The following is a 27,459-nucleotide window of genomic DNA, read 5'->3' as shown; positions in this document are numbered from 1 at the left end:
GCCTCAATCTATCGAAAAGGTGAAACAGCTTATTTGCTGCGCTCAAATTTCGCATTAGGAAGTAACGTAATCGTCGGTAATTTTTTTTACCTCTCTTACTACAACGTTCACTGTACGTCTAACCCATTCGCTGCCTACCTCCGTTCGTGTACTTTGCTTCCTCCTTGGCTTTTGACTACGTCTGAGATTTAAGGTTTCCCCTCTGAAATTGCCTTTCGTGTCCACTTAAATTGCAGGTACAACTGCAAGAAACATCCAAAGTAGTGAAATATAAGTGCACGCGTGGCACTTTCTATGTCGCAGTCTCGATGCCTGTCCCTGTCAGTATCGTCATTAAATCTCGCTTGAGAGCGTTAGCCCTAATACCATCATTACTCAAGGTCACTTTAGTAAGAAACACAAGGTCATTCAAGTGGCACCAGTGGGTGGTGCAATTTGCACACAGATTGTGGACCACTTGAATGGTAAAGAATGATGAGGGTGGTATGAAACGATTCAACGCGTTGCGGAGCATAAGATCATAGGGATTCGCACCGACGACCTTTGGTTCCCCCAAATCGTGACTTCTCGAAAATTCGAACATCCATTACGCCCAAAGTAATTGTCGTTGGACATTCGATGTGGTGTCAAGCGATTTGTCTCCTTGCTCTGTATACGTTGGCATAAAAATGTAGATATCCAGATATAACGAAAAATTTGGGCCGGATATAACGAAGATGGATAATGACTCAATATTCGTTCGATATTGCTAACGCTCGATACTCATACGCTGCCCCAGCGTTTTGTTCTGATTTCTTCTCTTTACCCCTAACCACGCTATTAATCTGCGCCATGCATACATGACTTCAGGCACACATAATTTATTTATTCATTAACATCCTTCTCACGTCCCTTAGCCCCGGGGATCGTTCAAACTTGTTCTTCAACCCCCCCCCCTCCCCTCCAGAGTTCGTCTCACCCGGCCTTATCAAATTTTCTTCCGCCTATGTTGCTTCACGCTTGGTCACTTATTTGGGAGCTGTCTCATCGCCTGCAATAACTTCATCGTGTGTCGTCTCCTATTACCGTGCCTAGCAGCAACGTTTAGGTTAGTACTTGTTAGGGGCTCCTCCAGGGCAGATGATATTACACCTCACTAGACGTCCTGTGTACTTATGAGATATTGCCAGGGCATGTCGCCTACCAGGGCATGAAACAGTTCGTTACACTTTCAAAAAAGGAATTGTTCTTATTAATCGGCAACTACGGGAAAAAGTAGACAAAAGTCCGATCCACTTTTACGCATTTTAAGACTTTCTTTAGGGGTGTTATTTATGTGGTCTGACTAGAAATGAGGCTAATTGCTTAACCGATATTATTAGAATGCCATCGACGCACTGCGCGCCAATGCTGCTGACGGCGACTGCGAAGCCCAGAAGTGGCGGACCTCCTAGTGGCGCCATGTGTCGTAGGCAGAGCAAACTGCTCGGCAGCGCGCCGACGGCGCTGGCATCTGGCGGAACGCGCCTGAAGCAATGCTGTTCGAGGTCAACCGGGGCCCACGCGACGGCTCGAAACCTGGCGCAGTATTGCTTACGCAATAAAACCTTGACACTCAAAGAGAGTTTAGCGGTCAGAAGACCCCGATACACGGTCGGTATCCTTAGTCCGGGATACCGCACGACGAGGCATCGTCTCGCGCCCGCTTTACTAGAGCCCTTTCGGATTCCAATGTGGAGCCGTTGAGGAGGGCAATCTCCCATGCCTCTTGGGTGGAGGTTGGGAAAGGGGGAATGTGAGGATTCTTAGTACATGTCCACTCCGTGTGAAAGAGAGCGAACCCCCCCCCCCCGCACTATTTCCCCCGCACTATTTCACTAAACTCAAGTGTTTATGATCCTAAGGTCCTAAGTTGTTTATGTTCCTAAGAAGAGCGTACCGCAGCTGCTGTCGCTTCATCACCCGTGCCGGCAGCGCCCACCGATACGGCGTCCGGTTCGGAGCCGTACGCTCCATGGAGTGCCTTCGCACGAGCTCTCCGGCGCTGCTCATGGTGGGACGGGTGCATATTCCTCGGGAGCGGCCTGAAGAAGAGCTCACGGTGAAGGGGTCATGGGATGGCGAGGAGGGTTGGGTCGTTGGCCGGTATTGTTTGTGTGAGGCTTGTGTGAGGCTTGTGTGAGCCTGATGTGCTGGGCCTGTCGGTGGGCCTCCACCAGTTCCCCGATCGTGTTGTAGAGGCTCAGGCCTAGTAATCTGTTTGTGGGTGTGTTGAGGGGAAGATGAAGTGCTACCTTGAATGCCTGGCGAATCAAAGCATCCAAAGCGTTTATGTCATTTTTGGATAGTTGTAAGTATGGGGAAGTGTACAGGACACGGCTGAGGACAAAGACATGAATGAGGCGACATAGGATCCCGCTCCTTCATGCCTCTATGATGTCCCGAAATCCTGTGGATGAGGTGCGATATCTCGCCTACAACCTGCTTGAGTTTCTTGAGGGTGGTGGTGTTTTTGCCATCGTTCTGGATGAGCAGGCCCAATACACGGAGGGTGCCAACCTCAGGTACCGGATCACCATTCAGTTCAATGGCAATGTTGGAGCGGGGGCAGCGTTGGTTCTTAGGCCGGACAAGGAAGAGTTCGGACTTCTCTGGGAAGCAAGACAGTCCGATGGTCCATGCCTAATTTTGGGTTAGTGTGGCTGCTTCCTGTAAGCTGTTCTCTATGCCGTCGTCTGTGAAAGATAACGCAAATCTCTCCACAGTGCGGGCAGCGGCCATCTATGTTCGGATCGAAGTGTTTGACGATGGCAGGACAGAGAAGAGTTCCTGTCTGCAGGCGCCGCGGAGTTCGCTCCAGGTAGAGGCGGTGTCTATCGCAGTAATGCATTAAGATTTCGCGGAACCGCAGAAGCGGTTTATGAGCTTCTGAGCCAGGAGAGCTAGGACGAGGAGCCAGGTGTGTGAGCGCTCGGGCGGCCACATCATCGGCCTCATTGCCTCGTAGACCCTGGTGGACAGGAGCTCAGATTCGTTTGTGCGATGATGGGGGTGAACTCTTTTATTACGCCAAAAAACAGGGGTTCAGTCCAAGGACCGGTTGCGCTTGTTTACAGGAGGTCGGCGGGGTTCCCTTGGGATGTGCGGCCTCGACCGCGCGCTGGATAAGGCGGCGTTGGTCTGCTGGCTCGGAAGTACGCAGGAGAGACTCCCACGTCTCTGGGGTATTTGAGTTGCTTGTTTTGTGGTGTGGACAAGTCCACGCCATGTGTATGACAGTGGCCGGAGTTGAACAGTGTGTACACGTAGGGTCTCTCGGTTGCGGAAAGATCCTGCTGTATAAGGGGGGTTTGGAAAACTTTTGTCTGTAGTTTACGCATTGGACGGCCTCGCGTCTTGTTAGATCACAGTGTGCGGAAGAATAGAGACATCTTTCGAGCCGGCAGTGCTGGAGTACGTCCGTGTAAGTGGTGGGTAGAGCAGCGCGTGAGATATTAGTGTCAGTGGAAGCAGGGAGGCTGATCATACACCTGGCCGCGGCGGCTGAATTTTGATAGAGGCGAAATTCTAGAGGACCGTGTGCTGTTCGTTGTCAGCGCACGTTAAAGAACCCCAGGTGGTCGAAATTTCCGGAGCCCTTCACTACGGCGTCCCTCATAGCCTGAGTCGCTTTGGGACGTTAAACCCCAACAAATCAAATCAAACTCGGTTCAGCAGCTGAGATCTCGGGCGAGAGTGTTTGACTGGGCGTTTTCGCTGAGCGACTCGTGGGCTGGAGCCCAAAGAAGTAAGCGAGAGGTGGAAGAGGGTGCAGTAGAAAGCAGAATGCGTAACGCCTGGCAAGAGATACGGCCAGCATCGTAGTTGCGGATAGCCTATTGAGAATCACAACAATTTCGGTATTAGGGTCGGCTAGCGCTACCGCAATGCCAACCTCCCCTGCTGCGGTGACTCTTTCTGCATTGCGAATGCTGCAGGCTGAGTACCAGCTGCGGTGAGGGGCTTTTTGGTTGGTAAACATTTATTAAAACAGTCAAGGGGCCGAAGGCCCAGATCTAGGGGTCGGCCAAGACTCCTTGGAATCTGGCAGCCTCTAGAGCGAGACCGATGAGCGTTCGTTGGTCGTCTAGGGTAGAGCTGCGTAGACGAGCCTCCCAGGTATGTTGTGTGGGTGTTGGCATGTGTTGTCGTGGACAAGTCCAGACCATATGAAGGAGGTCTGCTGGGATATTGCAGTGTTTACACATCGGCATATACCGTTCAGGAAATATATTATGGAATCTTTTGGGATTGGGGAAAGTGTCCGTCTGGAGTTGGCGCCATGTGACGGCCTCTGTCTTTGTAAGTTCTTGGTGCGGACCTGGATAGAGTTGGCGAGAAAGACGATAGTGCTGGAGAAGATCGCGTGAAGTGATTATGGTGTCCTTCCTGACCAAGGCGGGCATGTTGGGGGCGGGGTGATAAGCTGCTCGGAAAGTGAGCCCTCGAGCTAGCTCATGTGCTCCCTCATTACCCTTCAGACCCATGTGGGCTGGAGCCCATATCAGTAGGGTCAGGTGTTTAGGAGGATTTGATACGAGTACGCGAAACGCTTCGACTGAAATACGGCCATGAGTAAAATTAAGAATGGCGCGCTGTGAGTCACTTATGACTACTCTAGCTTTAGAAGTGGACAGCGCGAGAGCAATAGCTACTTCCTCCGCTGTAGTGATATGTGAAGTGCGTACGGAGCAGGAGGCATGGAGAGTCATGTTCTCATCTGTGGCAACCGCTGTTGCAGCAGTCCGAGTAGGATGGTCTGCCGCGTCTGTGTAAAGCACGTCAAGTCGGCCAGCATATCGCTGCTGGAGTGACGCGGCCCGAGCTTCTCTGCGATCTTGATGATGAGTTGGATGCATGTTGCGGGGGAGAGGGAGAGTCTTGATGTTGGCCTTGATGGCAGGTGGGAGATTGACCACCGAAGATGGCAGACGGAAGGGAGCGATGCGAAGTCGTTCGAGAACAGAGCGGCCTGCGGAAGTTAGGGAGAGGCGTTGGTGCTGGGCCAGGAGAGCCGCCTCAATGAGCTCGTCAACCGTGTTGGAGACACCAAGGGCGAGGAGCTTGTCGTTGGGAGTAGAGAGAGGAAGACCAAGGGCTGTTTTGACGCCGCTGCGGATAAGGCAATCCAGGCGGTGCTTCTCCGTGAGCGTGAGATGTAAATATGGAGCAGTGTAAGCAATACGACTTACTACAAATGCTTGAAAGAGACGAAGGAGATTCGCCTCCTTCATGCCTGCCCGCTTGTTGGAAACGCGCCGTATGAGACGGGCTGTCTGCTGTGTGTATCGATGCAAGCGTTGTATTGTGTTGGTGTTGGCTCCGTTGGCTTGGAGGTGGAGGCCAAGAATTCGGATGGTGTCGACCGTAGGCACGAAAAGGTTGTTAACAGTGAGGCGGATATTTGGAGATGTGGGGGGTTTCCGGGTTCCGGGATAACGCACAAAGAAGAGCTCAGATTTTGCCGCTGAGCACTTAAGTCCTTTGTCCGATAAGTGCGGTGAGGGGCGAGAGCTACCGCCACCGTCACTGGCTTCGAGGGATGGTAATAGGCGTCCGTATACGTGACATCCGGACGTCCGCTGAAGCGTGTCTCATATTGACGTGCACAGTCGACCCGCCTCTCGGCATGGTGTTCCGGATGCATCTGTTTGTAAACGGGAGGGATGATTATGCGAGTTTGATCGGCGGGAGCCCGTCTTAGAATTTGGGAGGCAAGAGGTATTTCCCCTGCAAGATTTTCTTGCATCTCTCGGGCAGTGGGACAGTTGAGCTGGCTGCTTTCGCTGATCTACAATTCCTTCACATAGGCCTGATCCAATGTCTTCGTCTTCTCGATGAGTACAGCTGGGTGTCTGGCCAAGAGCAAGTATCTTATGACAGGTCGGACTGATGCGTGTTTCAGCAGTCATATACGCATCACGCACAGTGCAAACAATTTACATGGTTAATATATTTGGTATGGTTTGGTTTGGTTTATGGGGTTCAACCTTCCAAGGCAACTTAGGCTATGAGGGACGCCGTAGTGATGGGCTCAGGAAATTCCGACCACCTGGGGTTTAACGTGCACTGACACCGCACAGTACCCGGGACTTTAGAATTTAGCCTCCATCGAAATTCGACAGCCGCGGCGCGGTCGGGATCGAACGGAGTCTTTCGGGTCAGCAGTCGAGCGTCATAACCACTGAGCAGCCGCGGCGGCCGATATTTGGGACGGAACACTTTATTTGACGAGGTTCGTACCAGGATTACGATGGTCTCCGATTTCTTGTGTTTGCTGGGGTAGCCGCTGCGGTGGTTTTATGGTTAACGCGCTCGGCTAGTCACAGTTCCCGTGTTCGAACCCGGCCGCGTTTCGAGGAAGGCGAAACGCAACGCACCCGCGTGCTGCACGATATCAGAGCACGTTAAAGGTCCCAGGGTGGTAGAAATTATTCCGGAGACCTCCGCTACAGCACCTATTTCTTCCTTTCTTCTCTCGCTCTCTTTACCTTTCCCTTACAGCGTACTCAGGTGTCCACAGATATGGGAGACAGATACAGCATCATTTTATGCGAAGCATATTACTAGAGGTACACTACAGCCCTTCGCCGTGGTTACGCGCCGTGCACACCACGTGGTACAGTGACGTCACACCACGTGACACATGACGTCACGACAGAGGAAGACGGAGGTACACTACAGCCCTTCGCCGTGGTTATGCGCCGTGTACACCACGTGGTACAGTGACGTCACACCACGTGACATACCACGTGACACACGACGTCACGACAGAGGAAGACGGAGGTACACTAAAGCCCTTCGCCGTAGTTACGCGTCATGCCCACCACGTGGAACAGTGACGTCACACCTCGTGACATACCACGTGACACATGACGTCACGACAGAGGAAGATGAGGGTCCACCTCGCGCCGTCGCTGTGGTTGCACGCCGTGCAGACCACGTGGTACAGTGACGACACACCACGTGACACATGACGGATCGCCGTCACGCGCTGGGAGAGGGAGAACGATGCCATCGCACAGACACCGGAATCTCCTCGAGCGGCATTCCCGCGCATTTCGAACGGGCGTTCACACTCGGTGTAGGTGAAACGCTCGCTCCACCGGGCAGGCGGACGCGGCTTCCGTGGCAATCCAGGCGCTCACCCAACGCGCGTCTCGGGGTTAGTCGGCGTTCCGCTGTAGCCATGCCGTTGTCTTCCCCCACGACGAAGGCTTCTAGTGGTTGTATTAAAATGACCAAGTATTCAACCAAGGAAAGCCATGTATTACCAAGCCTAGCCATCAATATGCTTCGCATCTGACCAGGGTTAACCAAGTTAAGCCTCAGCCATTTTTTATTCCTCAGAAAAAACAACCTTGCACTAGTTCCTTCCTTTGATAATAGCAATATACTTTAATTTCGTGACACTCTAGGCGCGCACTTATTACAGTGGGCTGCTACTAACAGTTTTTTGCACTTCGTTTTGAAGAGCGTTTGCCAATGACAAGCCTTATGTTTGCGATTTAAATGCTTAATAAATAACCAGTACACACTTCCTGTACTGGCAACACTTCGTGTGCTGGCGAGCGAGGCATTTGGTTGCGGAAAAAGCAGTTAGCGGCTCCATTAGGAGTGTTGAGAACAGTCTCGAGCAGAGGGCAAAAAACTTGTATGCGACACGTTCTGGGTGTGTTTCGGATTGAAAACGCGATATCCAGCGATAACATTTCGTTAAAAATGACTGAGGCTTAGCTAAGGTTAAGCGTAGTCAGATGCGAAGCATATTGGTGGCTAGGCTTGGTAATACATGGCTTTCCTTGGTTGAATACTTGGTCATTTTAATACAACCACTAGAAGCCTTCGTCGGGAGGGAAGACAACGGCATGGCTACAGCGGAACGCCGACTAACCTCGAGACGCGCGTTGGGTGAGCGCCTGGATTGCCACGGAAGCCGCGTCTGCCTGCCCGGTGGAGCGATCGTTTCACCTACACCGAGTGTGAACGCGCGTTCGAAATGCGCGGGAATGCCGCTCGAGGACATTCCGGCGACTGTGCGATGGCATCGTTCTCCCTCTCCCAGCGCGTGACGGCGATCTGTCGTGACGTCATGTGTCACGTGGTGTGACGTCACTGTACCACGTGGTCGACACGGCGTGCAACCACAGCGACGGCGCGAGGTGGACCCCCGTCTTCCTCTGTCGTGACGTCATGTGTCACGTGGTGTGACGTCACTGTACCACGTGGTCGACACGGCGTGCAACCACAGCGACGGCGCGAGGTGGACCCCCGTCTTCCTCTGTCGTGACGTCATGTGTCACGTGGTATGTCACGTGGTGTGACGTCACTGTACCACGTGGTCTGCACGGCGTGCAACCACAGCGACGGCGCGAGGTGGACCCCCGTCTTCCTCTGTCGTGACGTCATGTGTCACGTGGTGTGACGTCACTGTGCCACGTGGTGTGCACGGCGGGTAACCACGGCGAAGGGCTGTAGTGTACCTCTAGTAATATGCTTCGCATCAAAATTGGCGGGGGCTTAGCTTTGGTTAAGCCTGGTAGGTTGCGAAAACAGGTGTTTTATACTGCATATGCAGCGCCTGTAGTGGGAAGAGCGCGGCGCGTCGTGCCAAGCGGGGGAGGAGGAGGAGGAAAACTTTATTTCTATTTACAGTGACAGATCGATGGGGCGAGCCGGAAGGGCCCGCCCCTTACAAACGCTAGGAGGGATCACTAGTCCGGGATCCCTGTAGCTTCCGCAGCGGCCCGGGCTCTAGCTACCAATGCCTTTTGGGCATGGAGTTCGGGGCAGTCGCGCAGGGCAGCTTCCCAGTCCTGTCGGGTGGGGTGCAGATGGGGTGGGTAGGCAGGATTGGAAGGTCATGCACACAAAATGTGGTAGGTGTCCCAAAATTCCACCTCACAGTGCGGGCACGCGCCCGAGAAAGAAGAATTGAAGTGCTTAAGTACTGCCGGGAACAGTACAGTATTGGTATAGAGGTCGAGAAGGCAGCGTTCCTCGCCCCTGGTGAGGTCTTTACAGGGAGGGGGATAGAGGCCATGAAAGATAGTTTTGATAAAGAGAGGTGATCTCCCTGAAGCTGGTGGCCGGATAGAAACTGAATTCCGGATCTGGCTGCGATTGAGGCGATGCCCGGTGAGTAAGCGCGCGGGCGGTAGAGCATGAGCCGGAGCCTGCCGTTACCCGACGAGCCGAGTTGGTAGCCCGTCTCTCGCTTCTGGTATGACGTCATGCCATAACATCACTAGCGCCTCTACCGGGAGCAGCGCGGCGCGCCGTGCCAAGCGGCCACCGTTACCCGACGAGCCGAGTTGGTAGCCCGTCTCTCGCTTCTGGTATGACGTTACGCCATAACGCCACTAGCGCCTCTAGCGGGAGGAGCGCGGCGCGCCGTGCCAAGCGGCCACCGTTACCCGACGAGCCGAGTTGGTAGCCCGTCTCTCGCTTCTGGTATGACGTTACGCCATAACGCCACTAGCGCCTCTAGCGGGAGGAGCGCGGCGCGCCGTGCCAAGCGGCCACCGTTACCCGACGAGCCGAGTTGGTAGCCCGTCTCTGGCTCCTGGTATGACGTCACGCCATAACGTCACTAGCGTCTCTAGCGGGAGGAGCGCGGCGCGCCGTGCCAAGCGGCCGCCGTTACCCGACGAACCGAGTTGGTAGCCCGTTTCTCGCTCCTGGTATGACGTCACGCTGTGACGTCACTAGGCATGGTATGACGTCAGGGGTCATTCTAACGGTCGAACGTGCCAAGTGGCCGCCGCTATGTGAAATGCTGTTCTTGGGAGTAGTATTGCTTTCGCAATAAAATATTAAGGATGCAAGCATGGGCGGTTAAACTCACAGGATTTCATATCATTTTTTGCGTTCCTGATCGCAGCGGCTTTGGGAGCTGCGAAACACACAGCTGGGTCGCTGTAGACATATGTTTTCCCTCGGTACATATATTTTTTTTCTAAGCACCGTTCGCTGCCTCTCCCAGGCAGTGGGGCAGTTAAGCTGACTGCTTTCGCTGATCCATAATTCTTTCACCTAAGCAATGAGGGGAGCCTCATCCAATGTCTTCAGCTTTTCGATGAGCACAGCAGGTTGTCTGCCCAAAAGCAAGTATATGATATGATAGGCCGGACTGATGCGCGTCTCAGCAGTCATATACGCATCACGGAAAGTGCTAACAATTCACAAGGTTGACAAATTTGGTATGGGAAACCGTACTTAACGAGGTTCGTAGCAGGATCGCAATGGTCTCCGCATTGGTTCTGTTTAGCTGGAGTACCCGCTGCGGTGGATCAATGGTTAAAGCGTTCGGCTAGTGAGTCGCAGTTCCCGCGTTTGAACCCACACGCGTTTCGAGGGAGGCGAAACGCAACGCAAACGCAACGCAAGTGCACGTAAAAAGATTCCCGGGTGGTCGATATTATTCCGGAGTCCTCCACTACAGCACCTCTTTCTCTCTTTCACTCCCATCTTTCTCCCTTTCCTTGCGTCGCCGCGGTTGCTCAGTGCTTATGGCGCTCTGTGCTTATGCTGAACCGAAAGGCGCGGGTTCGATCCCGGCCTCGGGGGTAAAAGTTTCGATAAAGGCGAAATTCTTGAGGACCGTGTACTGTGCGATGTCAGCGCGCGTTAAAGAACCCAAGGTGGTCGAAATTTCCGGAGCCCTAAACTACGGCACCTATTTCTTCCTTTGTTTTCACACTCCCTCCTTTATACCTTTCCTTATGGCGCTGTCCAGGTGCCCAGAGAGATGAGAGAGAGATATTGATCCATTTCTTTTAATACATGAAAAAAAAAAGAATATTACACTGGTCGGTTGCTTTAATCAAAACACTAATTTATTTTCGCGACGCTCTAGGCGCGGATCTAATACAATGTGGGCTACTAACAGTTTGATGCACTTCGCCAAGAAGAGCGTTACCTGCGACAAGAGCTTTGCTTGCTTTTTAAATTCCTGAACACATAACCAGTGCACACTTCCTGTACTTGAAACACTTTGTGCGCTGGCGAGAGAGGCATTCAGTAGGGGCGACAGCGGGCAGCGACAACATTTGCAGTACCCGTTTTCCATATCCGCGGAACACATTACGTGCTTAATGTCATGTGTTTTTGTTAATGTGAATGTACCTTGTAACCTTGGCATGTGTACATATGTAAATAAATTTTTTCTAAACAACACATTGTTTAATTTATGTTGTAGATGTTTGTGGTACCTCTTTAATTGGCTCGTGTTACATGTTTAGTGTCATGTCTTGTGAATGTCTGTATCCGGGCCCCGCCGCGGTGGCTCAGTGGTTATGGCGCTCGGCTACTGAAACGAAAGACGTCGATTCCGGCCGCAGGGGCCAAAAATATGATGGAGGCAAAATCCTAGAGGCCCATGTACTGTGCGATGCCAGCGCGTGTTAAAAAACCCCTGGTGAACGAAATTTTAGGAGCCCCTAACTACGTCGGCCCTCATAGCCCGGGTTGCTTTGGGACGTTAAAGCCCATAAACCAAACCTTCTCATACGGCGCGGGTGTCCACCGATATGTGAGGCAATTAATGCGCCTTTTCCTTTGGTTGCTTTTGGAAGAAGGAAGGGAAGAGAGAGAGAGAGAGAGAAAACTTTATTTACAAAGGAATTTGGGGCACGCCCCAGGGTCCCCGCACGACCCCACTGCACTCAAGTGTTTATGTTCCTGAGGTCCATAACACTGGCAGCACGGCCGGTGGCGATGGTCTGCACGGCCGGGTCCTCCGAGTGCAGCAGGGTCTCCCAGTCCTCCCAGGTCTTGAGGTTCCCTAGGTCCCGCGGGGGAGGGTCCGCCGGGCAGAGGGAAAGGATGTGGAGGGAAGAAGCGAAGGGTTCAGGGCATAGAGCGCAAGCAGGAGTGGGGAAGGAGGGATGATAGTGGGTTAGGGTAAGGGGCGAGGGGAGAGTATGTGTTTCTAATCTGCGCCAGAGTGTTGCGTGTCTGTTATCTAGGGAGGGGTGGGGCGGGGGGTAGAGCTGGCGAGAGGCTCTGTATGCCTGGGTAAGCTCACTGAATGAGTGCATGCGATCCTTCGTGAATCCCCGATCCGAGGCCACCTGAGCCCGGTTTAAAGAACCTCGGGCTAAAAGGTTGGCGGCCTCGTTTCCGGGATGCCCGGAGTGCGCAGGCACCCATATCAGCTCCACTTGGCGGGGCGGGGGTGCATCGGGCGAGTCCAGTATGCCAAAAGCAGGGACATGAACTCGGCCTCGAGCAAAATTTAGAATCGCAGTTTTAGAGTCAGTTAAAATATACCGGGCTTCCATGCGGGTTATAGCGAGTGCAATGGCGGCTTCCTCTGCAGCCTCTGGGGACGTATCTGGAGGGAGAGGTAGTGTGAGGAGGGTGGATGAAGAGGAGTCCACCGCAGCTGCTGTCGCTTCATCACCCGTGCAGGCAGCGTCCACCCATACGGCGTCCGGCTGGGGGCCGTACGCTCGATGGAGTGCCTTCGCACGGGCTCTGCGGCGCTGCTCATGGTGGGACGGGTACATATTCCTCGGGAGCGGCCTGATGAGAAGCTCTCGGTGAAGGGATCGTGGGATGGCGAGAAGGGTTGGGTCGTTGGCCGGTATTTTGATTCCCAGGGAGTCCAGGATATACCAACCTGTGGAAGTTTTTGTGAGCCTGATGTATTGGGCCTGTCGGTGGGCCTCCACCAGTTCCCCGATCGTGTTGTGGAGGCCCAGGCCTAGTAATCTGTCTGTGGGTGTGTTGAGGGGAAGATGAAGTGCTACCTTGAATGCCTTGCGAATCAAAGCATCCAAAGCGTTTATGTCATGTGTTTGGATAGTTGTAAGTATGGGGTAGTGTACAGTACACGGCTGAGGACAAAGGCATGAATGAGGCGACATAGGTCGCGCTCCTTCATGCATCTATGATGTCCCGAAACCCTGCGGATGAGGTGCGATATCGCGCCTGCAACCTGCTTGAGTTTCTTGAGGGTAGTGGTGTTTTTGCCATCGTTCTGGATGTGCAAGCCCAATACACGGAGGGTGCCAACCTCAGGTACCGGGTAACCATTCAATTCAATGGCAATGGGGGAGCGGGGACAGCGATGGTTCTTAGGCCGGATGAGGAGAAGTTCGGACTTCTCTGGGGAGCAAGACAGTCCGATGGTCCGTGCGTAATTTTGGGTGAGGGTGGCTGCTTCCTGTAAGGTGTTCTCTATGTCGCCGTCACTGCCGTGGGTGGTCCACAGGGTGATATCGTCGGCATAAAGAGTGTGCTTGAGGTGGGGAATAGTTGCCAATTTCCGGGCGAGGGGTATGAGGGTTATGTTAAAGAGAAAGGGGGAAAGGACGGACCCTTGAGGGGTGCCGATACTCTGAAGTGTGTAGGAGGTGGAAGACAGAGGCCCGAAGTGTATCTCAGCCGTGCGGTCAGTCAGGAATGCTTGAATGTAGGCATACGTGCGCACACCCACATTCAATGGGGATAGAGCAGTCTTGATCGCCTGATGTTCAATGCGATCAAAAGCTTTGGAGAGATCCAAAGCTAAGACTGCCTTGGTGTGACCTGGAAGAAGCGGGTCAAAAAGGTCGTGTGTGAGTTGCACCATGGCATCCGGTGCGGATAGATGAGGGCGGAATCCCACCATGCTATGCGGGTAGAGATTGTTGTCCGCCATGTGACTTGTGAGTCTCGCTAACACAACATGCTCGAGGAGCTTCCCGAGGCATGAGGTTAGCGAAATCGGGCGAAGGTTTTGAATGGTGAGTGGTTTGTTGGGTTTTGGTATAAATATTACCTTCGCGTGGCGCCAGGACTGCGGGAGGTTACCCTCCCTCCAGCACTGGTTGAAGTATTTCGTAATGTGGGTGATCGATTGGACATCCAGATTACGGAGCATGGAGTTTGTGATTTGGTCTGCACCAGGTGCGGAGTTGGCGCGGAGAGTCAGGAGGGCCGCTCTGACTTCCGTCTCCGTGATGTCGGTGTCGAGTGTTGGATTTGCTTGTCCTGTGTAGTGCGGTAGAGGTATGGGGCCGCCTGGAGATGTGTACATGGTTTGAAGTGTGTCTAGAAGGGTGTCGGGATCGTCAATGTGTTCATGTGTGAGGCGTGTCACGTGGTGCTGTGCGGCTGATTTGGTGCGTGTGGGGTCAATGAGGTGTCGGAGGAGTTGCCATGCACGTTTTCTGGACAGGTTTCCGGCGATGCCGTCACATATCTGTCCCCAGTTGGATCGACAGAGCTCCTCAGAGTGCTGTTGGATTTGTGTCTGCAGCGCGGCCAGCGGCTTTTTAAGCGTTCTGTTGTGTTTGTTGCCTTTCCAGCGTTCCAGGATGCTGTGATAAGCCTCCCAGAGGTGGGCTAGGCGTGTGTCAAGGGTCGGTGTTTCGGTTGTAGTTTCAATTTGTCGCGTGTTGTGGTGAACGTCATGCTTGAGTGATTGCACCCATGCATCGATGTCTGCGATGGGAGTGTCTGGGAGGGCGGTGCGTGCAGCGCGAAAGGCATCCCAGTTAATGAGTTCGTGTGTCATATTTGCGTGACGGGGTGGTTTGTATGGGACAGTGATTTGTATAATGTAATGATCACTGCCCAGTGTATGTTGTGTTCTGTTCCAGGTAACGCCGCGGATACAGCGGCTCAGCGTCAGGTCCGGACTGGTGTCCATGCTGACACTGTTGCCGATCCGCGTAGGCGTCTGAAACGTGTTGTGCACAGTGAGTTGGAGGTTTTGCAGGAGCAGCCAGAGCCTGCGACCTCGATGTGTCGTGGTTGTGTATCCCCAGTCAGTATGCTGACTGTTGAAGTCCCCACCGATGAGTAGGGGATGTTTCCCTGCTAGATGGTGTAGCTTTCGCAGAAGTGATTCTAGCGGGGCCATCGGCAGGGACGGGGGTGGTATATGTTTGCTATAAATATAGAAGGAAGTGAATGTGTGTGATGTATAATTTCCGTGATCACGCAGGGCGTCTCAGACGTAATGTGATGAGTTTTGTAGGTGAGGCTGCGGTGGATGAGTGTGGACGCCCTGGGTGTGTTAGTGGTATCCGAGTGTGTAGGTGTGTAGCTGGGGAGGGTTGCTCGGTGTGCAGTCTCCTGGAGAAGAAGTATGTGGGGCGTGGGTGTGATGGTCGGAAGGAGAAGTTGCAGAGGTGCGCGCTTTGCCCGGAAGCCGCGGCAGTTCCAAGTTATAATGGGGAGATAATTAGTGTTCCCCCCCGCCGCCATATTGGATGGTGGGGGGATTGAGGAGGGTATTAAGACGGGTGTCAATTGGTATGTGTGGCTCAGGGAAGGTGTTTTGTGCCTGGGGAGGTAGGATGGGGGGAGTGGAGGGGGTTTGAAGTTGGGTGAAGCGATGGGTAAGATTATGCTCCAAGAGCTCCATCATCTTGGTAAGCATAGCGTCCATGCGCTGCTCAAGTTTTTCGGTGAGGGCGGCGGCAAGGTGATTGAATCTGGCCTCGAGGCGGGCGTCTAGCTCCTTTTGTTTATGGTCAAATTTTGCTTCGAGTGCTGCTAATTTAGCGTCTATTTCTGGGGGCACGGGAGGGGGTGTGGCGTCTGTGGTGCGCTGTTTCTTTGCAGGAGGGGTGCTCGAAGTGTCTGTGGATGATGAGCTCGAATTAATGACAGGGGGTGCGGGTTGAGGGGGCATGGAGGGGGCGGGGGTGCTTAGGAGAGAGGAAAGGCGGCTTACCTCGTCAGGCAAGGCCTTGAGTTCCTGGTCTCTCGGGTCTGCCTGGGAGGACTGGGGTGGTGGGGGTTGACGGGTGGTTTTGCCGGAAACGCGGTCTGCCCAGGTGAGACGCGTGGCGTTCTTGCTGCCATTCTGCCGGCTTGTAGAAGGCGACCGGGAAGCCATCGAGCTGCGTCTGCTGGCTGTGCCTGGTTGATCGCAGCGGGAAAGCCGCGATGTACCCGGAGGAGAGAGAGCGTTCTTCGGGGACGCTAGTTTGCGGCCCCGTCCCTTGCAGTTCCCGGTGCCGGTCATATGAGGGCCTCCGCAGAGAATGCAGCTGGGGGTGCATGAGGGCACATCTTCCTTTGGGTGGGACTGCCCACAGCGGGGGCACTTATGGGATCTTGGGTGGACACACACGTCTGCCCGGTGACCAGGGACGCGGCAGTTAGTGCAGGCGTCTATATGCCCTCGATAGGGTGTGCACCTGCGGAGGGCTCCTCCATAAAGGACGGCGCGTGGGACAGGTCCAGCTTGGAAAGTGATTAGGATTGAACGCGTGGAGCCCATTCGGCGGGCGTCCACGATGAGGGCGTCTGGGTTGCCGGTGATCAAGTCTTGCAGGAGCTCTGTCGGGGTCTCATTCCAATAAGCATTGGAGATGACTCCGCGTACCGCTCCATCCGGCGGGGCTATGTAAGCTGCGACGGCGAAGTCCTTGCCTTGGTTTTTGATGCTGGTTACGCTAACCAGGGTAAGCGCGTCAGCTTTTATGGGCGTGCTTACGGTGCACGTATTGTTTACGGGGTGTACCCTGATTTGGGTACGCGTTGGTTCGTGTAGCTGGGACGCCGCTTGAAGGATGGCTTCCCGTAGTTGTCGGGGTGGAAGCAGGTCCAGCTGCAGCCCGCCTCGTGATCTGAACACGACCTTGTAGTCTGCAGCAGGAAGCGGCGGCTGCTGCCGCGAACGCTGTGCAGCTGTGCGCGTTGCTTGTAGGTGCGCTGACTTGTCAAGGCGCGCAGACTTGGGGGCACCGGTAGCAGAGGCTGCGGCCTCCTGGCTTCGGGATGGTGAAAGGACGTCCTTGGAGCGGGCAGGCACACTAAGAATGTGCGTCCAGTCCCTTGGGTCGTAGTCGTGGGGGTTAAGAACCTCTCCCTGCACCTGCACCTCCATGATGGTGTTGGTGGCGGAAGCGTCCGACGCAGTAGGCCTAGCTCCCAGCGGAGCGAGGCCTAGCTCAGGCGAAGAGGTCACAAAGAAAGGGCCGTGGGTGCCCGAAAAATGGCTTAGGCGGGCCAAAAATTGATGGCGTGCGGCACTCACATTCGTAGATGAGTGGATGGTGAAATTTGGCCCGATGATGCTGGCGATTGGCGAATTTCGCTGTCTTTGTGCGGAGCCGATGTGGGGTGCGTCTGTCAGGAAGGGAAAATGCCTCACATATCTCGATGGGCACCCGAACCTCGCCTAAGGGAAGGGACAAAGGAGAGAGTGAAGGAAGGAAGGAAGGAAGGAAGGAAGGAAGGAAGGAAGGAAGGAAGGAAGGAAGGAAGGAAGGAAGGAAGGAAGGAAGGAAGGAAGGAAGGAAGGAAGGAAGGAAGGAAGAAAAAAGCGCCGCAGTGGAGGCTTCCGGAATAAGTAGAATAATTTCGACCACCTGGGGCTCTTTAACGTGCATTGATATCGCTCAGCACACGGGCGCCTTTTGCGTTTCGCCTCTGTCGGAACGCAGCTTTTGCGGTCGGTTTCGAACCATGGCACTCCGGCTCATTATCCAAGCGCTGTAACCACTGAGACACCGCAGCTGGTCCATTCCAGTTCCCGAAAACCGGTTTTCAATTTTCAAGACCAAATATTTTTTTCTAAGCGATGTTGACCGTTCTTTTCATTTTTAATAATGCAGCTTTCCTCTATGGGCAAGCCGGCCTTGGGTCAATTAAAAATCCAGTCTTTATCACCACTACAGTACAAACAGGAAATATTCGTATTACGGTTGGTGAGATACTGAGCATGACTTCAAAAAAGAAACGTGAAGAGAATATTCCAAAGTCCGGAACACAAATTTTATCGCATCACAGTTTGCTCCTAAAGTTGCGATTTCACCATGCAGTCCTGTCAAAGATGAGTACACTGGGCTGCCTCTTGTGCCGGCCACTAAGAAAATTTACGAATTCGTCGCTCGGTCGTCTGCTGCAAATGATAGAACGGCTACAGGCCACGTCCGGTGGCACACGCGACGTCTTAAGGCCGGAACACATGGAGCGTTTTTACAGCGGCGAGTCGTCGATTTTCGCCCGACAGCGCGCACTGGACGCCCGGCGTCGAGAAAAACGCCCGCCGCCGCCGATCAGGCCCGGCTAGATTTTGACGCGCGCCGTCCGGTGAGACCGGAAGCGGCAGATGAAGCGAGCCAATGGGAGCGCAGAAATCCCGCTCTTCGGGTCCTCTGCCTGCCGCCGCCAACATGGCCGCCATGGCCGTCGACCTACGCAGTGTTTTTGGCACGGAAATGTTACTGTCGTGAAAATAAACTCTTCATCAGGCTTGAAATGTCGCTTTTTTTGGAGAACACGGCAGAACCTCGGATCGGAATGCCTGCGCTCCCTCCCTGAAGCGAATGTGTCGAAGACAACCGCAGCCGCTGGTGTCCGCGCCTGAGCGGGCGTCCAAAGGTACGCGACGGCATGCATTCGAGCACGCAAATCTTTATAGACACTTAAACGCGCGTGCTAAAATTTGTACAGTGGTGTCGAAGTGAAACTTTCTTGATTTTAACAGACTGGTCAGCGTCGCTGTTCTCACAGACCTCCTTGCGAAGTGGTATTTGCCACTTTTTGATCACATTTGCATTCGCGTCGAGGGATACGCGGTGTCGCGCCGCCACTTCAACGCTCCTTGTATCTCCAGCCTAAAGTCCCTTTATGAGCTTTTCTAAAAAAGCTAAGTACCGAAAACGTTTGCGGCGCCGCCGACGCACACTATTGGACAGCGCCCACTTCCGGTTGGGAACTAGTTCCGTTCCGCCATGTTCTTCCTAAGTCGTCCGGCTGCATAGTTTGACGGCGCTTGCACGCTACGTTTCTTCGTGACGCGAGAAGCGCCCGGACTAACCTCCACTGATCGCAGTCGTGCAGAGCTCCATCTACGTTTTTCCAGATTACTGTAGATGATCCTGACCTGGTTGTCTCGAAGTTTCCTTGCCGGCTTTAAATTGAGCGATGCCGCGAGCGGCCGGCATTTCGTAGTTCGGCTACTGGCGAGCACGTCTGTTGCTTACGGCGCCGCCGAGTGATTCAGTTGTTTTGCGGGCGCAAGTCAGCACAAATAAAGAGCTTCGTTTGCAAGTTTTGTTGCTGTCTTCCTGACCGCTGGACTGCCGTCACTACAACGTGACAGTATAGTTGTGCTGGCCACGGACATTCAGTGGAGGTGACTTTATATTTGTCGCTGTTTGCTGGAAGTCACTTTAGTTTATCGGGCTCTTTTTTTGTGTCCGCAGCAGCAGCCGAAATTCCGGGCTGTTGCACCTTCGGGTACTCAACCCAGTCAGAAAAGGTCTGGCGTTGTTTTCAGTGCCGCTGGCGAAGAACGATATTGTGCGACAGAAAGCGTGGCTCCACAGGATTGGGAGAAAAAATTTCAAGCTGACGAATTCTAGCAAGTTATACGATGTAAGCTCAGTTCCTGTTTTCCATCGTTGAGATTCGATGCTCTAGTAGCAAACTTTGGCTGGCGATTCAGAATTGCTAAAGCTCCCAGCTCGCACCATGCTTGACGATTGTTTGATTACGCGCTGCTGTCCGCCTTTGTCATTTCGTAAACCTGCATGTCAGTGCAAGTATGCGCGCGTATTTCAGCCTACGGCCCACTCCGGCACCTACTGCAGCTGGTCCATTGAGATCAAGTAGCCAAAACCTTTTCGCTCAGTAATGCGCCCTGAAACCGTAACCTCTTGCGAAGTGTTCTGCGGTACGCCCTGCCAATTCTTTAATAGTACCGCGCGACCGTCGACCAGCCGGCTTGTCAGCGCCTGATGACAGCGCTGAGCGGCAAAACGAGCGAGAACCAGTGCATCTGAAACAAATGCGCTTATTCTCGCTTGATTCGGGCTCCGCGCCATGATAAGGCGTTGTCCAGTCGACGCTCGCGCGGTACTATTAAAGATTGGCGGTGTGTACATAACTCGCGCTCCAATTAGATGAATTTACATGTGTTCACACTCGCGCATAGCATGTCTGATTTATTGGAGTGTCTGCTGCACAAATGCTCTACGTGCCAAAAGTTTGTGACGCGGGCGCAAAGGAATTTTATTGCTGTGCGAAACCAACGGTCAGTCTCAGCATCCAGTGCCCATAATATTCCTTTCATTCTATTCCCACCATACAAGTAATCCCCGAGGCAGCACCGTAATTATTTCGTGCATACCGGCACCCCGCAGACATCGGCTTCCGTCTGTCCTAGAAATTCATGAAGGGACTTCAGTGTGTTCACCTGCACAGCTAGGTTTTTGTATTTTTCATCTTCATATATATTCCTAATACGACTACCCTTCTTTAAAGCTCCATTTTACTGAAGATCAATTCGAGCCCATAATTCTGAGGAAGCTTAGCATAAAGAAACAAATGCACTGCTGTCCCGTCAATATTCTCTCACCGGCCAGCAAAACTGCCCCGTAAACCGCCACAAACCGCCGTTGGTAGTCTTTGCAATAATATGCTATATATAAAGTTGCACGCGTGTCCGTGTTCTCTCGCGAACTGGCCGCCGCACCACAACTGCAGTTTCGCCGCACTCGCTGTCTCCGACAAAACTGAACGCAAATCACATTCGGAGCGCATTACTGGCACGTTTCCCTTCTTCTCATACCAAGCTCATTTACTACATTTTTCACTGCCCCTTACAGCAAAGCCGCGACTCTGCAAGGTCCGCCGTTCCAGTGCATACAACCGCGCCATCGGAGCGCGTCAGGAAGAACATGGCGACGACGCGAGCCGCAGGGGAAAGGGCGGTAGGAGAGGAGGGACTTGTCGCTACTTAGCAAAGCTGATCTAGGGACTTTACTCCAGCCGGGCGTCGCGTCGCCGCGACGTTTTCTGCCGCACGAATGTCGTCGAAAAAAAAGCCGCATGTATCCTGGCCTTTAACGGAAGCGGCATATCTTTATGAACGCAAGTGTAATCTTCGGTTCCATAAGGGGTACTACGAACTCGGGAGCTCGTAAAAAGCGAAACTTTATACGAACATTAACCTTCCGATAAATTACCTGAAGCACACTCGGTCATATCTTATCTCTTTCCGCTGATCCTAATGCCCTATGGCAGAGCGCACCGTTAACGAAAAAAAATAACGTCCAACATGTTATCTAGAGACTATTAGGAATGCAGACTGAAGACATTGGAGTATGGCTACTGCATCCTCGACTGAGCAGTCAAAATGTCCCATCTCTAGTTCTGAAGAGAAAATGTACCGCACGAACCGTCGTCGAGTGTCACGAGCATTGCGCTTGAGAGCCGCTTTATCGGCGCCTTCGCACACAAACTATAGCGGCTCCTTCTTGAGTAGGCATTACTCATCCGCTCCGGCGGAGCAGGAAGGCGATACAGATAGGGGCAGAGGCGATAAAGGGAGGATACTTGTATGAGTACTTACATGTATGCCCTACGCGAAAATTAGCAGCTTGTCGCGCTGAATATAGGAAGGGAATGTTTAACATTTCTGTACAGCCACGCATTCTTGCAAGCAACCAGGGTGCGTACAAATAAATACAATAATTGAGCCTTAGAGAAAATGTACTTAGAACTACGTTTGTTCCAGCGTTTGAGCGCCTGTAGCTCGTGCCTTTTTCCACATAATTTACACATCCGTTGCGTTTCGTTTTGCACATATGGGTAACTCTCCCAACACCCCAATGTCTCAAGCTTTAGACGAGAAGGTAGTATGTTAGGCACGGCAAGTACCCTTTCGTAAGCACTCCTAGCTTATTTATTTTCCGAAGTTGGTGTCGGGTTAGCCTGCCCTGGGGGAAGCTATGTCGTTTTTTATGTTTTTAGCGACTAACGGTGCCTAAGTAATCGCAGCCACGGTAGCCATAACAAATTCTTTGGCTGTTTATACTCAAGTTAAAGTGTTTATGATAAATTTTTTTAGCGCATAAGACACAAAAATGACGCCGCATTAATGTCACCGCTCGAGGTCTCTCTTTGGAGGAACTTTATCTGCTTCATGTTACCGCTGAAATATTTGTTTTTTGTTTCCCCTCTCGGTACAATACCAAGATCAATGACACGCTGCTAACTCGGACTAAAGTGTGTATTGCGATTTTTTTGTCACCACCAGTCACACACAAATTTATTGTGCTCTGCGGAAAGTGCGAAGAAGATAACAATGGAATGTTATCGCTCATCAAAGCATCTAAATAAAGCAAGCTGTTGGGCGAATTGGTGACGATCTACCCTAGAGTGAAATACAAGAGAGGACGGCAGAACACAGTACTGTCGTCTTTTGTGCCGTTTTTCGCGCTGTAACTATGGGAGCTGGATGAAAACAAAAAAAAATGCAAAAACTTTCTTTGAAAACCAACATCTCTCGCACTTCTGCGGTAAAACGTCTAACCAGGCAGAAACACACTCTACACGGAAAAAAATGAGCCGCACTACGAATCCGTGCAGGCTGGAGACGCCATCCATTGAACACTGACCACGCACTCAGAGTGAGGAAATCCGTGCCTAACCTTTTTAGCAGCGGACGGCAGTATCCAGTATCCAGTGGAGCTTCGATTTCACCGATTGTTTCCTTGGCGGAGCGAGCGGCACGCCCCTTAGTCAAGCCTTATTGCAAACAACCGCACACAGTACACACCGCCCCAAAGGTACACCAAGCCGGCGAGTTCCCCGGCCGGCGAGCTGCGAGATAGCTGCCGCTTACGCAAATGAAGCGAACTCCGCGCCCTCTCACGAAGCGCATGCGCGGAGTGGGTGTGAGAGCACCGGCGTAGGCGAAGCCTGTCGCGGCTGATAAGGCGCCGGTTGGAAGGAAGGGACAGGAGGCTGAGAGGGGTACTGATATCTTTGTGCAGCGCTTTACAAGCCGTGAAGGGGCGTATTGGTTTCCGAGAGCCGCTTGTGACACTACCGTCAGTTCATCAGTTTACGACATGAAGGAAGGGGAAGCAGTATTAGAGGGGTACTGAGCAACGCTCTATAATGAGCTAGTTGGTCGGTGTTCATTCTGACGACCAGCACGAAACTGAACTAACGACAGAAAGAAAAGAGAACACGTTTTTAGTCAGCGCACGTGTTTTTTTCTTCCTGTCCCCTTGTCCAATTTCGCGCTGGTCATCAGAGGGGTAGTGACATCTTTGTTTCGCGCTTTACAAGCTGTGAAGGGACGTATTAGTTTCCGAGAGCCGCTTGTGATATTATCAACGTCAGTTTAATCAGTTTATGTCATGTAGGAACGGGAAGCAGGATTAGAAGGGTACTGAGAAGCACGCTATACTAGGCGAGTTAGGTTCTGTTCATTCTGACGACCAGCGCGAAATTGGACAAGGGACAGAAAGATAACACGTTAGTCAACGCACGTGTTGTCTTTTCGCCCCGTTCCTTGTCCAATTTCACCGGAAAGACGCGGGTTCGATCCCTGCCGCGGCGGTCGAATTTCTTCGGAGGAGAAATTCCAGAGGCCCGTGTACTGTGCGGTGTCAGTGCACGTTAAAGAACCCCAGGTGGTCGAAATTTCCGGAGCCCTTCACTACGGCGTCTCTCATAGCCGAAGTCGCTTTGGGACGTTAAACCCCATAAACCAACCAACCAACCTTGTCCAATTTCGTGCTCGTCGTCAGATGGGTAATGATATCTTTGTGCCGCGCTTTACAAGCTATGAAGGGACGCATTGGTTTCCGAGAACCGCTTATTATACTGTCAACGTCAGTTTCCTGAGTTTGCGTCATGAATGAAGAGGAAGCAGGATTAGAGGGGTACTAATATCTTTGTGCTGTGCGTTACAAGCTGTGAAGGTACGCATTGGTTTCCGAGCGTGGCTTATGACACTAACCGCGTCAGTTCCTCAGTTTCCGCCATAAAGCATCATGGCCTGGGTCGAGATTCGACACCAGAGATGCTCCAAAGATACAGCAGTGTGAGGGTATGGGAAACGCTTTAGGCATAATTACACAGACCGCAGCCAGAGAACGGTACCGCCATCGAAAGCATGTTTCCCAAGTAAACTAAAATATCTTTATGATGTTAATCTTAGCTGATAGGCTACCCTGCGATGCACTTGAGAACGGTGATTATCGAGCCCTTTCGGTATAAAGTTTGCACGGTGAAGTGGGCAAGCATTCCAATGTTACTTAGTCAGTGAAAATAGCTTTTTATCGCTGACAGATAACCATGAATCCTGCCAGAAAGAGCATTGGAATCGATTTTCCTATTAACAGTCAATTAGCTGTAGCTCTCCTGACAATGCTTTTAGAACGGGTCTCGAGTGGTGGTTTCCTCTGAAGTTAGGTGCAGTTCTGCAATGGTACTTGTGCGCTATTCGCGTCTCCTGCATTACTGCATTTCATTACAGTGTCTTTGTAACGCAATCTAGACAAATTTAGCGGTAAACACTAACCTAAATCGACTTTTGGAGGAGGAAAAAAATTATTATATCGCACTTCTATGTTCCAGGTTATCTGCAATTTACTTATGACGTCAAAACCACGGTTCGACTAAGAAAGAGGGAGAGAAGGCAACATTTATAGAGAGGGAAGTTGGAATTTCAACTGTCAAAACTGAAACTGAGAGTTCGCTGCCAGGAAACCTGAGCAACACTTGTTGTTGTGGTAGTTATAGTTGGGCTAGTTGGGCAGGAAACCTGGTTATAAAGTATTGAGCTCTCATAAGTACATTACATGTATCAATCAACGTTTGCTGACAGCTTACGCCTGATTCCAAACAAAAACACCAAGATGAGAAAATGTGATGCTTCTACCCTTTATTTACCTAATTGTTGCAATAATAATATTGTAATTTCAGTAAAACCTTGCACTAGAACCAACCATGCTTTACTATTTTTGCTATGGCATGCCTCAAGCAACAGTTAGAAACGCCGCACTTGCAGGCTATAAATGAGTGAAATAGCATGTAGCCAATGCCGAAGGGGTGCCATTATCAGCTGCTCTCGACGAGACTTCTGCGACTGCGTGTGAAGCACTGAAGCATCTGTCGCCGCAGTCTGGCCGCCTAAAAGGTGCGATATCTTGACGCAGCCGTCACGTGCTGTGCACAATGGAAGCACTCTTATCGCAAGCGTTCGATAACATTCCGTGGAGAGCTGCAACAGGCAGGCTGCTATGTGCGTCCAGGAGCTTTTATTGGGGCTATAGCAATAGGAGCCATGTTGCGAAACAAAGTGCTTCCGGCGCATTCCTTATGAAATTGTGAGTGTACGAAGGGGTGTAATGTTTGGTTTGGTTTGGTTTATTGGGGTTTAACGTCCCAAAGCAACTCAGGCTATGAGGGACGCCGTAGTGAAGGGCTCCGGAAATTTCGACCGCCTGGGGTTCTTTAACGTGCACTGACATCGCACAGTATACGGGCCTCTAGAATTTCGCCTTCATCGAAATTCAGCCGTCGCGGCCGGGATCGAACCCGCGTCTTTTGGGCCAGCAGCCAAGCGCCGTAACCACTGAGCCACCGCGGCGGGGGGTGTAATGTCACAGGCGACATCATAATCTGTAATAATTCCCCCCAAAATTTGGGGCTGGTAGAAATGGCGGGAAAATCCGTATAGGACACCATGGTATGAAGCATCAAAGGCTTTTAACGCTATCGCAATCTCACCAAGTAATGCAATTAAACCTCAACCAAATTTTTCCCTATAACACAATGGTAGGGCATCGGTACATTGCATTACCTTTCTGTCACAAATTTGGGTACTGCATGGACCGCTTAGTTGCCTTCACGTCAGCGCTTCTTAAGGCTATTGATTTATGTGTTATGCGTACCATAGCTTCAATCCCCAAAGCAAGACTGAACGCTAAAAGAGCGTATATCAGCTGTCTCCACTGGGCAAATCATCCGAAAGAAAGAGAGTCTGTCAGTTCCACCTTTTCGAAGCTATGTGAAAATAGAGCAATCACTAGATGGGCAAATCATCGTTTGACGAAAAAAAAATCTCCGACAGAAAAAAATTGACTTATAAAGAACAAAAAGAACGGAAACCTAGATAAACGCAGAGAAAATGCTCACGCATCGCATTTCGTCGCCGATAGTTCCCTTCTAAATTCTGCCAATATCCCTCAAGAGAAATGTGCATAACGGCTGTATCTTTCCGGTACTCAACTATGAGGCGGAAACGTGAAGGCTAACCAAATGGGTTCCGCATAATGAAAAAGCAGCGAGCTATGGAAAGAAAAATGATAGGTTTAACGTTAAGAGACTGGAAGCGGGCGGAGTGGATGAGGGATCATACACGAGTAAATGACATCGTAGTCGAAATCACGAGGGTCAAATTGGTTCGGGCAGGGCATGTAATGCGAAGGCAAGACAACCGATGGTCCTTAAGAGTAACGGATTGTATTTCAAGAGAAGGCAAGCGTAGCAGGGGGCGGCAGAATGTTAGGTGGTCGGATGAGATTAAGAAGTTTGCCGCAGCTGGCAAAAGACATGGTCAATTGGAGAGATATGGGACAGGCCTTTCTCCTGCAGCGGACGTAGTCAGATGCGATGGACCGCGCAATAATTAAGACCATTAGAAGTTTTTTTTTTTTTATCGTGCGCTGACATCGAGAACCCCATGAGAGTTCTTGCTATCGTCATCCATCAAAATCTATTGATAGAATCTACAGTGCAATCTACAGGGACCGCCGTAGATGACAACAATTATTGTGTGAATCTTTCAACTTATTTATTGGCATTCATTTCATTCCAAGGCAATTCCTTTTAATTCAATTAATTTCCGACCTGCCAATAGTGGGAGGCGGAGGCCACCTGCCGCAGTTGAGAGGTGGTAAAGTGGAAAGAGGGAAATCCCCCTCTCTACTACGTTTCAGGAAAATGGTGTAGAGTGCAAGTGCAAGGCACTGATTGGCATGAAGAGGGTTCGAGATTCTCTAAGGGCTGACGATAGAGATTCCACGGCCAAATGGCGAGGTAAGTTGTTCAACCAAACTTATATACCAACTTGCGCTTATGAATGGCATGATCCGGTAAGATTAGCTATACAAATTGTTTTGGTACGCCATCGCTTGAACACTAGAGAAATTCTCAGCCAATCATTCAACTGAAAACAAACATTACCGCCACGCCACCTTCGTGCTAACTTTGAATCCAAAAGGCAGTGTTTAACCGAGAGACCCACACTTTTTCTACAAGCAGGAGCCTTCAAATGTACTTAACATCTACTGTGGCGTACGGCAGTTGACTAGAGCTCAAACACTCGCATTTTAATGTTACCTTCCTTAAGTTTTGTGCAAATAGAAGGTATCCAGCTGTAGAAGAGTGCTCTGGCAGAAATGTGCCACAAAAACAGCCCAACGAAGTTTTATTCAGTTAATACAAATGGCCGAATAACAAAGTGCCTTATAAGCAGCTGTCATTGACACGTGCTTACGGCGGGCAGTCATAGGTGTAAAGAAATGATCGCACTAACATTACCGACTGAAACTGTGATTTGGCAAGTCCATTCAGTTCTGGTAATTTATGACCTCAATATACCTGTTAATACCTCAGGACACAAATGATTTCAGTGAGGTGTCGTCGGCTGCTTTGTATTTCTGGTCAGAAGAGTTTACA

The 27,459-nt window shown here is 51.6% G+C and overlaps 1 protein-coding gene across 2 annotated transcripts in view; it reads right to left on the bottom strand.

Moving 5' to 3' along the window:
- Positions 1–22,619, bottom strand: part of LOC149366787 (E3 ubiquitin-protein ligase Siah1-like) — a 54,690-nt gene extending 32,071 nt beyond the window's left edge. The window contains exons 1-2 of one of the 2 annotated variants that reach the window (XM_089552366.1): positions 22,410–22,619; positions 11,918–17,094 (exon numbers count right to left, since the gene is read on the bottom strand). In XM_089552366.1, the coding sequence (XP_089408492.1) occupies positions 15,197–16,852 (1,656 nt within the window). In that variant the 5' untranslated portion in view covers positions 16,853–17,094; positions 22,410–22,619 and the 3' untranslated portion in view covers positions 11,918–15,196. Of the gene's footprint in view, positions 1–11,917; positions 17,095–22,409 lie in introns of those variants that run through there. The other variant, XM_089552384.1, reaches the window with a different exon arrangement.
- Between the last annotated feature and the right edge of the window lie 4,840 nt (positions 22,620–27,459).

The sequence above is a fragment of the Amblyomma mixtum genome, chromosome 1 (genome assembly GCF_055824585.1).
Source record: "Amblyomma mixtum isolate Tamu chromosome 1, ASM5582458v1, whole genome shotgun sequence".
NCBI classification, from domain to species: domain Eukaryota; kingdom Metazoa; phylum Arthropoda; class Arachnida; order Ixodida; family Ixodidae; genus Amblyomma; species Amblyomma mixtum.
The sequence above is the reverse complement of the archived record's forward strand: the minus strand, read 5'-3'. Positions and strand labels throughout refer to the sequence as shown.